General features: G+C 57.5%; 1 protein-coding gene across 6 annotated transcripts in view; it reads right to left on the reverse strand.

Moving 5' to 3' along the window:
• The window catches only part of HDAC4 (histone deacetylase 4), a 284862-nt gene that overhangs the window by 104659 nt on the left and 164363 nt on the right, over positions 1–15840 (reverse strand). For all 6 annotated transcript variants that reach the window (XM_065917180.1, XM_065917179.1, XM_065917181.1 and 3 more), the window contains one exon: positions 640–884. In XM_065917180.1, the coding sequence (XP_065773252.1) occupies positions 640–884 (245 nt within the window). The remainder of the gene's footprint in view (positions 1–639; positions 885–15840) is intronic.

Here is a 15840-nt window from a genome sequence, read left to right on the forward strand (position 1 = left end):
AGCTGAAGTCTAACGACGAGAATTCTCCCCCACTTTACGCTTCTATAGGGTGACTTTAAATGCTGTTTCCACTCTTGGCCACATCAGCCAGGCTTCCTTCAACCAGCTTCCAAGTGCCGACACGCGGGTCTAAAGGGCCCACCGAGGAATGTCCCCGGGCATCCACCTCAGCCTGGCAGCAGGTCACTGGGGTGGGGCTGGGGGCGGTGGTCCTGGGTGGCAGGGCGAGGGCCAGGCGGAGCGGGCCAGCCCTGGGAGCTTGGGCAGCGGGATCGCGGGCACACACAGCGGGCTGGCCTGCGGGATCGTGGGCACACACAGCGGGCTGGCCTGGGGGCTCGGGGTTGGTCCTGAGCAGCGGGACCGCGGGCACACACAGCGGGCCGGCCTGGGGGCTCGGGGTTGGTTCTGGGCTGCGGAATTGCGGGCACACACGAGGGGCCAGTCCAGGGGCTCAGGGCTTGGGGTTTGGTACTGGGTGGCAGGGTCACAGGCACGGACAGTGGGCCGGCCTGGGGGCTCAGGGATGGTCCTGGGTGGCGGGATCCTGGCGTGCACAGAGTGGGCCGGCCCGGGAGCCGTCGGGCAGGACCCTGGGCTCATGGCGGGCCGCCCTGGCACCCGAGGCTGGACACTGACCTTGATGTGTTCGTGCAGCTGGGCCTCGTGCTGCCGAGACAGCTGCTCATGCTGCCGCTGGAACTCGGCAATGAGGATCTGTCTCTGCAGCTGCTGCTTCTGCTTGAGCGCCAGGAGCTCCTGCTGCAGCTGCTGTTCGCGGAGGCCCGGCTCCGCCACGGGCAGCGGGAACTGATGGTCCAGGCGCAGGTCCATGGGCACCCCCGGGGGGGCCACCGGCAGAGGCAGGGCCGAGGCCACGTCCACTGTGGAGAGAGCACAGTGCAGAGGTGCTGGTGACCGAGGGGCCCTTAGGTCCGGCCCGCCCGCCCTGCCCGGGAGCCCACGCCAGCATCACGGGGACGCCCACGCCAGCATCACGGGGACGCCCCCGCCGCCATCACGGGGACACCCCCGCCAGCATCAGAGGGACGCCCACGCCAGCATCATGGGGACGCCCACGCCAGCATCACGGGGACGCCCACGCCAGCATCACGGGGACGCCCACGCCAGCATCAGAGGGGCACCCACGCCAGCATCACGGGGACGCCCATGCCAGCATCACTGGGACGCCCACGCTGCTATCGGGGACGCCCATGCCAGCATCACGGGGACGCCCACGTCAGCATCATGGGGACGCCCACGCCAGCATCACGGGGACGCCCACGCCAGCATCAGAGGGGCACCCACGCCAGCATCACGGGGACGCCCCCGCCACCATCACCGGGATGCCCCCGCCAGCATCACAGGACGCCCACGCCAGCATCAGAGGGGCGCCCATGCCGCCATCACAGGGACGCCCACGCCAGCATCAGAGGGGCGCCCACGCCAGCATCAGAGGGACGCCCACGCCAGCATCATGGGGACGCCCACGCCAGCATCAGAGGGACGCCCACGCCAGCATCACGGGGATGCCCACGCCAGCATCAGAGGGACGCCCATGCCAGCATCACGGGGACGCCCACGCTGCTATCGGGGACACCCATGCCAGCATCACGGGGACGCCCATGCCGCCATCGGGGACGCCCATGCCGCCATCAGGGGCGCCCACGCAATGAGACTCACTGCTCACTTCATATGCCTCCTCCCCGTCCCTGCTCAACAGGCTCAAAAGGCAGGACTCGGGGGCCTTCCTCCCTCTTCCTCCGAGGGGCCCACCCTTCAGGCAGAGGCCAGTGGGAGGTCGGACTGGGACACATACTCGCTCGGGCCCTCCTCCCTCTGCCCCACCCTGCACCAAGGGACCCTGCTCGCTCAGGTGACCTGGGTGCCCGCCCGATGGCCTTTTCTGACGTCGTTTTAGAAAGTCGACACAGAGAGCAAGCAGGAAAAAGGCTCTGAAGAGCCCTGGATACCCGCAAGCAGAGGGGCGAGTGGCCCGCGCTTTTCTCCTTTGCAAGAAGGTGCAGGAGAGTTGTATGCAGGGCCCGCGGAAGAGCATGCGCCACCGAAGTGGTCCAGACAGGCGCTGGATGCGAGGCGCGTTTCTGCGGTGACGGCGCGCCCTCTGGGAGACAGCCAGTGCAAGGCTCCCCCCGATCGCCCACTCGGCTCACTTCGCAGGGGGACTGCTTCTGCACTTTGCTAACAAACAAACTGCCTTCACTGCATGGAGGTGCGGCCCAGGAACAGCCACGAGTTGGTTCTGATTAGAAACGGAAGCGGAATCGATCTAAACGCTTGTAGATCAACGCCAAATTAAAAGCGAGAAGGAGGAGGCAGAAACCAGGTCTCCAATGACGGCTCTCACAAAATACCCACGAGTGGGCGCTCCTCTCAGGACGGGATTTTATCAGAAAAGCTGGGCCACTGGCTGTGGGCCTCCGACTTCCCAGAGAGGCTCGGTGCCGCCTCCCTGAGGGTGAGCATCCTGGGCTCCATCAGAGCCCTCACGACCCCCAGAAGTGGAGACAGCCCAGCAGAGGCCCTGGGATCCCGCCCCAACCAGGAAGCCCGCTCACAACCTGCTCAGCCACAGACAGACAGGGGGGCCGGAGGCCGGGCCTCTCCTCTGGGGGCTCAGAGCTCTGGGGGAGACCCAGCTCAGCAGACAGGGCCCCCCGGGCCAGGTCTCCCCTCCGGAGTCATCGTCACCCGGGAGGGGGCCTCGTCGCAGCGCCTCTGCCCAGGCCCTCTGCAGACAGGCCTTGTGACGCCCTGGCCCTCGTCCCAGGGTCTTCCCGGGTGAGACTGGGCCACTCGGAGGCCTGACGTAATCCAGCGCCTCTGGGGGTGCCCTCCAGCCCTGACTGCGCCTGCCACTGGGGCAGAAGAGGGGCTTACCAAAGGCGGGCAGCATGGCCGTTTCATCAATCCTCTGTGCCTATTTTCTTACGCTAAAATCCCGCTTCTTGATAAGTGGCGCGTCAGACACCGCAGGCCACTCCCACCTATGTTCCGGTGGATTTTGTAGAAAAAATGACCCAGGAGTGGAACCAGCCGTCGGGACGGCACATTTCAACGGTCACCACCCAGGCAGGCCCCGGCCGGGCGGCCTGCTGACGAGCCAAGTGAGGGGGGCGGCCTGGCTCTGGCTCAGTCCTAGGTTCTAAGCCCGAGCCCACGCCCGGGGCCCTGGTGTCCTGGACAGACGTGCGGTCTCATACCTGCAGGCTCGCTCATCTGGGCGCGGCGTGGGCGCTGCCTGGGAGAGAGCCGGGGCCTGGCTCTGGGCTGAAGTTGCCACCTCCCTCCCCCTATCTCCAGAAGTAAGCCTGGATTCCACCCGAGGCCCTGTGGCAGGTTGCATGCAAATGCCTGGGACCTGGCCACAGAAAATGGAGGAAAATCCTCAATATTCAATCATTTTTCAGAAAACATCTAATTCTCCACTCTCTGAAGTCCTAACAAGCCCCGGGTAAATATCAGCTGACTGTTTCTCTTCGATTTTTCCCAAAGTCAGTGAGGTGCAAACCCCAACGTTTTGAATGTATTAATTTTTTTCTAGTTGTGTGTCAGGCTTGATGTGTGAAAGGGTTTTTATTTGATATTTATGGGACAAAAACTGACACAAGTAACAGACCCAGGCAAGAGTGGGGCCCATCCCACCCCCACCCCAGCTGGGAGAGACTGGGCGTTATTGACTTCCTTTATTTTCTTCCCTTGATCATTTTTATTATGAAACATAGCAGGATGGAAAAACTGTGTAAACAACACCGGTTTAATAAAACCTCAGTATTTTCCTCCATTTGCTTCAGACTCTATTTTAAGGAATAGAATATTACTGACGACAAGGAGTGGGGTTCAGGAAAGGGACTCAGAGGAAAGAGAAAGTCTTAAAGGAAACTCAGCTTTCCTTTCTCCCGGGGGCGGGGAAGGGCTGCATATTTTCCTGCTTTCACTAATGATGGTGCTGAATGCTGCCTGGAAAACATTATTACTGTGTATGACGGCAGGTTTTCTGGCTCTTCTTTCTGCTTCCCTGGAAGAGGCTGGAAAGCTTTTCTTCATTAACCGGTTAACCCGCCTAGTTCCTTCATGAATTAACAGGTGAGTTACTTAGCAGATCCCCTCAGGTTAGCTGGCCTTTGCTTTGTAAAGATAAAGCTGACTTTGTCTTTCTGGGTTACAGACACAGACACACACACACACGCACAGAATCACTGACAGAGTGAGCCTGCAGCCGTTTCATTAGGCACATCTGGGCCCACGCTCACAGGTGTGGACTGGCTTGTGGCGTCTCTGACATTCTTCTTATCTGGTCAGGGAGCGGTATTTTAGCTCAAGAAACCACAGAGAATTGATGGAACAACCACGCTGCCTGCATTTTGTAAGCAGTATCACCTCAGCTGTCCTGACGGCACGGGTGGTCAGGGGTGGCCCCCACTTAGGCGACGTGTCCAGGTGCCCTAAGATGTTACATGGGAACAAGGTCGCCCCTAAGACGCCGCAGAGCAGGCAGCCCTCCACCGTCCGTTCACTGTATCACGCTGTTGTGGATCAGTCACTCAGTCATGTCCAACTCTGTGACCCCACAGACTGTGGCCCGCCAGGCTCCTCTGTCCATGCAATTCTTCAGGCAAGAATACTGGAGTAGGTTGCCAGGCCGTCCTCCAGGGGATCCTCCCGACCCGGGGATCACACTCGCCTGCACTGGCAGGCGGCTCTTCACTGTCTGAGCCGCCGGGGAAGCCCTCACTGTACCAGGCCAGCCCCCGTTTCTAACTTTTCACAGGCGAGGTAGGAAGACAATCAGAAATGTCCAATAGTTAACCTCTTCAAAAACTGAACATAAAACAACTTTGAGGGATCCATTTCATTAACCTCAAAGATAGGATGGGCCTAACGTTTCCTACGCCTGCATCCCCACACGGCAGAAAAACTCTGGGCCTCCTGCTCTGTGCTGGGTGCTGGGGACTGTTCCCAGTCCAGCCTGCGGCGGGTCTGCCGTGCACAGGACAGGAAGGGCAGAGGGGCTGACAGACACCCTGGGGAAGGGCCCGCACGGGGGCCGCAGCTCTGAGCGGGGCGGGGCGGATGAGCCAGCACCCAGACGGCCAGTCTAAGAGGGCGGCCGGGGGGCGGAGACACGGGAGGCGCCTGGACTGCTCGCTTGGGGCGCGGGGCCTGCATCCGCAGATCCTGGGGGCCCTGCAGGTCCAGTTGGGGGTGCCAGTGGCAGGGGGAGGCCGGGCCTCATATGCAGAGGAGCTGGCATCGGGGTGCTGGGCGTGAGAGACAGGGTGCTGCCGCAGGGGGACCGAGGGCGGAAGGGAGGACGCAGCAGGCACCCCAGCGTGCACGGGGTGGGGAGGACCTAGGTTCCCTGGGTTCACTGCACCTTTCCTCGGGTTCCCTTTGAGTCTGGAGCTGCACGGAACGGAACAACGAAACACCCCCCTCCCCGAAGTCATTCCAGACACCACAGCTGGTGGGCCCAGGGAGGGGACGGCAAGGAGACCCCCGGGCAACACCATCCTGCCCGCAGTGAACAGAGGGGCGCCAGGCCGGGGGGCGGGGTCACGGGCTGTCCTCACCATTACTGCTAGAAAGGGAGGCGAGGCCTGCTGGGCTTTCCCCTTTTGAGGTTTCGCATAAGACTTCATCCTCTGCTAAAGAAAGTCCAATGCAAAGAGAATGCAAAGCCAGACGTCACCTCCGCCGGACATGCTGTGCCCAGCGCCTGCCACTTCGGCAGCTCGGGAGACAGCGCTGCAGACAGACACACACGCCACCCCTGGGGTGGGCGCGGGGCTGGGGACCCAGGCCAGGCACTTCTCCCCACCGTGAGCTCAGCCCCGGGAAGCCAGGTGGGCCCCCCAGGCAGCCACAGCCACAGCTCTGGGGTCAGACCCACAGTCCCCATTCACTTCGCCGCTGGAGGGTGCGTCAGACATGCCTGAGACTATTTCTGTATCAAAAACTCGCCGAAATGCCACGAGTTCCCAACAGAAGTTGCTGGTGCTTTTGACCCAAATCGCTGGAAGAAAACAATGAGACCTTCTCTCCTTAAAGAATGCGGCATCAAAACAAAAAAGTCTGTATTCTCATGAATATTTTATGGCAGAGTAGAAAATTGCTTTTATAGGTTGTGCCTTGAGAAACATATTAATACAATCAGGCTCATGACGTTAGTAAAAGCACAAAGACTATATTCAGAGTTTCAATAAGAAATGGCAAGGCTGGGCCATGACCTATAAGTTCTCAATCAGAAATTGAAAAAAAAAATCTGCCAGTCTCTTATTTTTTCAAAAAACTAAATGATCAGGGGGAAAAAAAGCCACAGTAATTTTCCATTACATGGGTTGGGTCTTCTGTTCACAGCACTATTTCATGTCATCATATAGACAGCAAATAAAGAGAAGGTCTATTCTTTAGAAAACAGGGCCAGAGTGTAGGCTCTGTTCAAGTAGAGAACGGCTCATTCAAATCTAGCGGAGAATAATAGATGTTTCATCCGTCACACTGACGTGTCTGCCTGTGTGAGGGGAGGAGGAGGAGGAGGAGGAGGAAGGACAGGGTCTAGTAGAAACACATAACCGATCTCAAAATGTTTTCAACTTTTCGACAAAACCTGTCACACACCCTGGGGGTCACACGTGGTAAGGGGGCTGCTGGCACATCCCCACCTCAGGGGCCAGAGCCTTGCTCCCTAGGCCCCCAGCCCCGTGCTGACTTTGCTCAGCACCCCTGCGTGCTTTGTTCACCACCTCCAGGACGCACCCCTAAACACGCATCCTCTGCACTCAGCAGCTGTGGGGTGGGGGGTGAAACAAAGGCCCCCAGGGAAAGACAGAGTCTTGGGGCCAGGCTGCTTCAGCTTCCAGGACAGCTGGCAGAAAGAGCTCCTCTGGGGCGAGGCCAAGAGTGACCCCGGGAAAACCACGGGCCACCCCCGCAGTGGGGCCAGACCACCCTGCCTCCTGCTGCGGCTCCAGCTGGCCGTCCTCCAGGTGCGCCCCCAGGTGCGGGGCCCAGGAGCCCCATGGAGAAGCACGGCTTCAGGTGAATGAGGTTGAGAGGCAGGGAGGTCCAAACGCCTGGGGGCTGCAGAGCTCCTCCACAGCGCCTCCCACACAGCCACCCCCTGAGGCCGGCCCCCGATGCTCCCAGGGACGCCCTGGGTCTCCGTTCGTACCCCTTCATTCCACTCCTCTTCCCTCTGGGCTATTCTCTCTCTGCAGGACCTCAGCCTCCTCCTGTGCCTTGGGAAGGAGGCATGTGGTTTCCTGTCTGAATGTATACTCATGTCCTCCTCCAGGGATCGTTCCCCTGGCAGCGCACAGAACTCCAGCGAGCAGTCACCTCCACCAGGACAGTGAAGACCACGTCCCACCTCCTTGTTCCCAAGACTGTTATTGAAAAGCGAGGAGCTGCTCTGACTCTGGACGCGTGCCCTTTGCTCTCCCTCTGGAAGACCAGCTCCTGCCGGCCGTGTCCTGAGCAAGAGGCTCTGGAAGTGAGGTTCTTCCCTCGCCCACCGCGGAGCTCCATGCCGCCTGTCCAGCTTGACAGCTCACACCCCCAGCTGTGGGGAATCTCCCTGGGTCATTGTGTGGACCATCGCCCTTTCCTCTGAGTTCCCCTTCGGGAACTTCCAGTACTTGGTGGTAAATCGGCAACAATCGCCGAGTTTCTTTCTCCTTCTCCCCCATTTTCCGTGTCTAACGCTCAATTCTATTCGAGATTCCCTGAAATGTATTTTCTAAGTTTCTCACCGAGTTTTGCATAATTTCTGCGGCCGTGTCCCTGAGGACGAATGGAGGCGTGGATCCTAAGCTGCAAGCAGACAGGGGCCTCAAGGCTGAGCTTCGCTGGGTGGTGCATGGAGCTGGTGTCCGTCAGGATGCGCCAGGCACCCCTGGATGGGGGCTGAGGCATCCCGAGCCGCGGGGCAGGAGGCTGGGGCGGCGGGTAGTGACCGTGCCTGCTGCCCTCCAGCCTCCACCCCTCTCAGCCTGGCCCCCTCCTGCCCCGGTCCTGTCCTAGAGGTGGGACCTGGGGCTGCTTTACAAGGATGCCGAGGCATCCACCCGCTGGGATCTTGGCTGCACCCATGGGCGGCGTGGAGTCTGGCTTTTTCTGCCCAAACTGCCAAATCTAGTGTGACCTGTGACTTCAATTTCCACCTTCCAGACAGTTCATGCCATGTCCTTTTCTGTTCCCCATCTTTCTGTTCCCCTATGTTAAAAAAAAATATTTATTTTTAAAATATACCTTACAGGTTTGGCTTCACTGGGTCTTAGCGCAGCAGATCCCTTAGTGGGATCTTTGATCTTCATTGTGGCAGGTGGGATCTAGTTCCCTGACCAGAGGACCCCTGCATTGACAGCGCGGGGTCTCAGCTGCTGGACGACCAGGGCGTCCCTCTTTCCCCATCTTTGTGAGCTGATAACCTTTCTCTGGAATACAGATACAGATATAGATAGGTAATTTTTTAGGGAAAATTAAAAAACACACAAAGCCAACAGCAATGGTATAATCAACTCCCAAGCGTCCGTCAGCCAGCTCCAGCGACTGTTGCCCTGTGGCCAGCCCTTCCTTCCACACCCGCCCACTGCCCTTCCTTCTAGATTACCCTGAAGCCGGCCCGCCAGCACAGCACTTTACTCATAAGGGCTGTGGTATCCCTAAATAAACTCTAAAGAAAACAGTCAACCTACCAAATAAATTAACAACTCCATGATGCTATCAAATAGCCAGAAGGTATTATCACTTTCTCATACACATTGCTCATACTCATTGCTCATACACAAGTCCCGCACACATTTCTGAGACTTTATTCAACTCAAGATTCAACCGGGGACTTCCCTGCTGGTCCTGTGGTTAAGAATCTGCCTTGCAATGCAGAGGATGCAGGTTTGATCCTGGGTCAAGAGAACTAAGATCCCACAAGGCGTGGGGCAACTAGGCCCTCGAGCCACAGCTCGAGAATCTGTGCTGGAACAAAACAGGGTGCAACGAAGATCCTGTGTAGCCAAAAACAAATTAAGATTCAGCTAAGGTCTGTCACTGCAACTGGCTGATATAGCCCGTGAATTCTTTGTAATCTAAAGATCCCCCGTCTTCTCCCTCATGCCCGCACCCTCTCCAGCTGACGGGCTGAAGACTCTGGTCACCTGTCCCGCGCTGACTGTATCTGAGGTGCAGACCCACATGACGGATTCCCTGGGAGTAGGACTGCGTCTAGAGTCTGGGGGACGAAGCTCCGATTCCCAGCAGGGCCACCCCCAGAGAGTCCGGTGTCCCCTGGGCTCCTGTGTCGCCAGCAGCTAACGGGGTCACCGATGATGCTGTCGGGCCTGTCAGCACAGCCCTTCCAGCCCCATCTGTCGGTCCCGAGGTGCTGGCCGGGTGTGACTTCCATGGTGAGAAAGGGCCCGAGTCAACTGTCATGTTATCCCCACACACAGCTTTTAGCAGGAAGGCAGGGCCAGTGCTTGACGGTCTTTCATTTGCCAATCTTCCACCTTACTGAGCTGGCCGCCCCAGGTCTGGCTTCGGGATCGCAGGGAACCGGGCCTCTGCAGTCCTGCTCTGATGTTCACACGTGTCCTCAGGCAGCCTGCGTGAGGGTGCCGGGTCACCCAGAACCCACGGGGACCCTGGGGACAGCCCTCCGTGTGGCTGTGACAGCTGTCCCGAAACGCCCTGCACTTCCTGGTCCCCAGGAGGAACCAGTGACATCTCCAAGGACACTGGGCTGCTTCAGGGGGAAACACGGAGACCACCATCTGGGCTTTGGTTGCCACAGTTTATAACGTGTATATTGTTACTGGAGCTTTTGTGAATTTCAGGAGTTAGTGAAATTAGATCTATGTATTCAATCTGCCTCATCTCACCGTGGAACTTTGGGTGCATAACTTATTAGAAATATCATTCAAAACGGCTGAACAGTCATAATCAAGTTCCATTCAAAATACTGATTTATATGCAGTATCATTTTCCCCAAAGGTGCTCTTAACTGAATTACAATTATTCTATTTAATACTGTGTGTGTGTGTGTATAAAGGGGAAATGAGGTAGAGAAGTCAGAAGTGCTTTTTAATGTAAACATTTAAAAACATTCTGTAGGGAAGGTAAATAAGACAAGTGGCCCCATCTCAGCTTCTCATGTAGACGAGTATGGCTTGCCCTGCTTTTTAGCCTCATTCAGATGTATGTACACAGGCGACGCCAAATAAATGAGCTTATGTGAACAACTTAGCAGAATATAAATTATACTTGAAAATGAAAATAAATAATAAATAGTATGGAGCAAGAACATACTATTGTGTTTTATATTGTCTTGTTTTCAGCTGAGATCAGAATGTACAGAAATAAACATATAGTGGTATTTATACATGTATATCCAGAGACCTAGGTTTGATCCCTGGGTCAGGAAGATCCCCTGGAGAAGGGAATGGCACCCCACTCCAGTTCTCTTGCCTGGAGAATCCCATGGAGAGAGCAGCTTGGTGGGCTTTAGTCCACGGGGCCACACAGAGTCAGACGGCCGAGCCACACACACTTTATCCATGTGTTACATGGGAAGGCTTTCTGCATCTGGCCTGGGGCGGGGAGGGTGCGACCCGCGGCGCCTCTGAGCTGCTTTCTGCACGTGGGTGCCTTGCACACACCTGCACGTCACGAGGGAGGAGCACGCACCTTCAGGCCCTGCTCGGCCCAGCCTCTGCCTCCAGACAAGAAGGCAGTGGATTGCTCTTCAAAACCAAGCAGAGACAGGTCGGAGCAGACCAAGAGCCTCAGGCCAAAGGCAGGAGGGGGCGTCGGGGGCAGACACCCCAAGACCCCAGGGCGGCCCTGAGTCACTGCGGGCCGCAGGTCTGCAGGCTGCTGGCCTGGGCTAGCTTCACGTGTAAACAGGGACCCTGCAGGACATGGATGGAGCCAACGTCATCCCCACTGGACAGGCAGGGAAAGAAGCTCGGAGAGTCTAAGCAACTTGGCCGAGGCTACACAGCAAATGTCCCTGACAAACTCGGAACTGGACACCAACCATGGGCGACAGGATGCCCGTGGGCGACAGAGCAGGAAGAGCTGGGAGGAGGGGGCCCGCCGGGCACTGGGGCAGTGGTTCTCAGGCGGGGTGGCACAGGTCACCTGGGGTAGTGGTTCTAGGCGGGGTGGTGTTGGCAGCTTAGGGCAGTGGGAGCAGCAGAGCCCGGGGTGCCTGGGGCTCCAGCAGCGCTCGGGTGATGAGGCCCCCTGCAGCCTGAGCACGCCCGCTCTGGGGCTCTGAGAGCACCCCCCGCCACCAGGGCTGGCAGACCCCTAACTCCCTGCCCACGGCTCCGGCTGTGGATTCTGCCCTGACCAAAGGCTGGGCATCCCCCGGGATGGCCAGCTCGCTCTAGCACCCCGCAGGCCAGTGCTTTCCAGGGAAGCAAAACCTCTACTTTTCCCAAAGGGCTCCCAGGGGTCTGCTCCGAGAACACCTGCTCATGGCCGAGACACGGCCCCAAGGGTGCAGCCAGGCCGGGTCTGCACCACCCAACCGGCCCCGGGAAACAGGCTGACCAGCACCGCCAAGCAAACTCAGCTGCTGAGCAGAGATGCAAACGGCAAGTTCCCGATAGCTCACTTTCGCTGCTAAAAAGAGCAATCCACCATTAATACCAGGTAATGTTTTACCCCACTGTCTCTTCCCCTAAGCTGGGTTTCACCTCCACTCACTCACACCTCCTCCCCAAACCCCACGTTTTCAACGGGCTTCTCCCTGGCGGAGAGTCTAAGGCCATCGGCACACGGAGGCCTGGCCGCCCCTCACCCACCACCGTGAGGGCCTCTCCTGCAGCTGCCACGATCCTCCTCTTCGAGGTCCCCACTGGGCCCGTGTGTCTGCAGACACCAGCGAGGACCCGGTCAGGGACCGCGGGAGCTAGTAGGCGGGAGGTGGGACCACTCGTGGAAAGCAGCCCCAGGGCCCCACTTCCAGGCACCAGGGCATGTGTCCAGGTAATGCTACTGAGAGAGAAGCGGGTGGGCCCTGGCACAGGCACCTGGTCTCTCAACGTCCAGTGTGGGGTTGCGGCTAATGTGAGTCCAAATCCCTGAGGACCAGCGGCCACCCAGGGGCCGTGCATGTGACCAGCGTCCATCGAGGGCCAGGACGCAGCCTCAAGCCCGGAGACCCCATGGCAGGGGCGGCGTGAACGCAGGGAGAAGACCCCAGGGAGAGCTGACCTGGCGGGAGGGGTGTCTGGGTGCAGCGGGCTGAGCTGAGCCCGTCTTGCCTCCAGAGCTGCTGAACACCCTCCCCCTAAAGTGGGCCCAGAAGGCGAGTTTACTGAGGGTGGTGAAGACCCAAAGCGAGACCAGGTGGTCAGGATGCAGGAGAGACCCCCAGAAGGGCGCGAGCTGGCCCTCAGCGTCTGCACACGTGACAACTGAAGGCAGAGTCACGAACGCGCCTGGGGACAGGCATCCAGAGCACCCAGACTCGGGTCCCAGCACACCAGGGCCAGAGGCCCCGGAGGGCACACTGTCTGCGCTGCAGGACAGAGGGGCCCCGGGCTCCCCAGACACGGAGCCAAGACGGCTTCTCAACTTAAGGATGTGAACAGGATGCGGAGACACGCCGGCTTCACGCGGGGCTGAAGGAACGCGAGTGCGTGTATTTGATGCAGACAGGGAAGAGGCACCGGCTTCATCTCCTCAGGACGGGGTGCTGATCCCGCGGCAGCTGCTGAGGCGTGGAGGTCAGGGCCCCCTCCACCCGCTTCTTTCCTTTTGTCAAAGAAAGAAAAAGGCCTTTGTAGGACGGGGGCACGAAGGGGAGAGAACTCAGACAATGGGGCGGAATCCAGGCGATCTCACAGTTCTGCAAAAGCAGACCATCGCTTCAACGAGGCCCCCCGCTCCCTTCTCACCCACCCCACCCACCCCATCCCCCGGCCCCGGCCCCCGGGCACCTGCAGCCTGGCAGCCCCACCGCCAGCAGGGAGGGTGCGGCCTGTGTCTCAGGCCTGGTGGTTGGTTCCAAAGTGTGGGCCCCCCGCAGAGAAGGTTGGAGGTCAGAGGCAGCACCTAAGACAGACGGCTGAGCATTTCCAGACTGGTGGGAGACACGGAAGGCATAGCCAGGCAGGGACCCCAACAAAGGACAGCAATCAAGACAGCCTCCAAGCGGAACCACAGACTCGAGAGAAGAGGGTCAGCAGGCCCCGGGGACGCGTAAGTAGCCGACGAGGGGCGCGTGGGAACGGCCAGAGAACCGCGAGCCAGCTCCGAGGGCAGACAGGACCACCTGCGAAGCCAGAACCACGTGCTGGGGAGCGGCGGTCAAGACTGCATGCAGAGCACACACAGACAGGGCCGCATCGGGCTGACACAGGCCACAGACGCGCCGACGAGCCTTCGGGGGAGAAAGAGCCAGCCCATGGCGGGTCTGAGACGCGGGAGGAAAGGCGAGCGGAGAATCCGACACGCACGATAACCAGTCCACACGAACAGCAAGGAGGCGGACGGCAGTGTCTGACTTGTGGATGAAGTCACGGAGGAAACGCTGGGGGCCGGTGGGGAGGTGGGAGCGTCCGAGGGCCCTGGGACCCCTGCCCTCCACACGGGTGGAGGCGGAAGACAGAGGTTCACAGGATAACTGTCCACACGGACCTGCTGGAGACCAAGAGGAGGGCCTCAGGGCAGTGACGGGGGGTGTGGCTAGCTCAGTAAAATGATTTTAAGGAGAAAGAAAAGACACGTGGCTGCTAAGCGCCCCCACCCACACACACAGAGCTGGTCCTCCCAATGGACGTACACAACTGCACCTAGAGTCCAGCCAGAAATAATCACAACTGACTCTGATCAAACCCCCAGGTCTAACCACCGATGGACAGGAAACTCAGGCAAGAGGTCCGCTTTTAATGACAACTCAGGGAGGAAATCAAGTGAAATCTAGAACCCAGGGAGACCCTGCGGGACAGACAACCCAGTATCTTCAGCGGTACACCGCAAAGCTCAAAAAAAGGCAGGAGGAATCTTACAGATGAGCTGGAGACAGACCAGCCACCATGTATGAACATTAAATGGACCCTGTGTCAAACAATGAAATAAAGAGACATATGCTCTAAACACCAGCAGGGTGAAGGGATAAAGAAGTGAAGTGAAAATCGCTCAGTTGTGTCCGGCTCTTTGTGACCCCATGGACAATACAGCCCAAAGAACTCTCCAGGCCAGAATACTGGAGTGGTTAGCCTTTCCCTTCTCCAGGGGATCTTTCCAACCCAGGGATTGAACCCAGGTCTCCCACATTGCAGGCGGACTCTCTACCAGCTGAGCCACAAGGGAGGCCCGAGAATACTGGAGTGGGTAGCCTATCCCTTCTCCAGGGGATCTTCCCTACCCAGGAATTGAACTGGGGTCTCCTGCATTGCAGTCAAATTCTTTACCAACTGAGCCATCAGGGAATCCAGGAGAGCCGTGAAGCCGTGACAGGGGATAAAGAGGATGTGGTATATAAACACAACGAAATTTCAGCCATAGGAAAGAACAAAATCTTGCCATGTATGAAAACATGGATGAACCTGAAGGGTATTATACTAAGTGAAATAAGTCAGGTAGAGAAAGGCAAATACCACATGACTTCACATATGTGAAATCTGAAAAACAAAACAATAACAAAAATGAACAAACATAATAGAAACAGACTCAAAGATAAGAACAAACTGGTGGTTGCGAGAGGGGAAGAAGGGTGGGGTATGAGTGAAGCAGGTGAGGGAGATAAAAGATCCAAACTTGCAGATTTAAAATAAGTAAGTCACAGGGATGTAATGTCGGCCACAGGGAACACAGTCCGTAAGATGGTAGTGCAGGAAGGCCCCACACACGAACAAGTTCCGTTCCCAGAGTGTGTCCCTTAAGTCCAATTGTTCACACACTGAGCCGCGTGGGCCTGGGTACCCGACGATCACAATCAGCTGCACCATGCCGCCCTGTTACAGCGTTATGACACTTCTCACACATGACACAGGTAAAAACAAACACAAAATAAACGAGACATCTGCAACTTTACAGGACAGCGCCTTGAAAACTACGGCAGTCCAACACAACAGCTGGCACACAGGGCCTGGCACGGAATGAACAGGCAAGAAGGGTTACTGACGGGACTCGGGAGAGGAGGGGGAGATGGTAGAGCTGAAGGAGCGTCAGCAACAGGAGACAGAGGACAAGCTGCTGTCTCACTCACGCCTGATGAGGATGGAAAATAGATTTGCATCCTTGAGAGTTCGCAACTTGAAGGTCTGTATGTAGGGGACTTATCCTAGCTTTGCATGGTGACAAGTGGTAACTAGACTTATCATGATGACATTTTTTAATGTATCAGTTCAGTTCAGTCACTTAGTCGTGTCCGACTCTTTGCAACCCCATGAACCGCAGCACGCCAGGCCTCCCTGTCCATCACCAACTCCCAGAGTCTACCCAAACCCATGGACATTGAGTCGATGATGCCATCCAGCCATCTCATCCTCTGTCGTCCCCTTCTCCTCCTGCCCTCAATCTTTCCCAGCATCAGGGTCTTTTCAAATGAGTCAGCTCTCCGCATCAGGTGGCCAAAGTATTGGGAGTTTCAGCTTCAACATCAGTCCCTCCAATGAACACCCAGGACTGATCTCCTTGAGGATGGACTGGGTGGATCTCTTTTAATGTATAGAACCACAGAATTACTATGTTGTGTACCTGGAACCAACACAGGTGTGTAGATCAATTTTACTTAACACACACACACACAAACTTGTATCAGGGACATATAAACACTAGGTTAACACTGAGTAAGGAGAAGGC

This window comes from Muntiacus reevesi, chromosome 1 (genome assembly GCF_963930625.1).
Source record: "Muntiacus reevesi chromosome 1, mMunRee1.1, whole genome shotgun sequence".
Classification (NCBI taxonomy): Eukaryota; Metazoa; Chordata; class Mammalia; order Artiodactyla; family Cervidae; genus Muntiacus; species Muntiacus reevesi.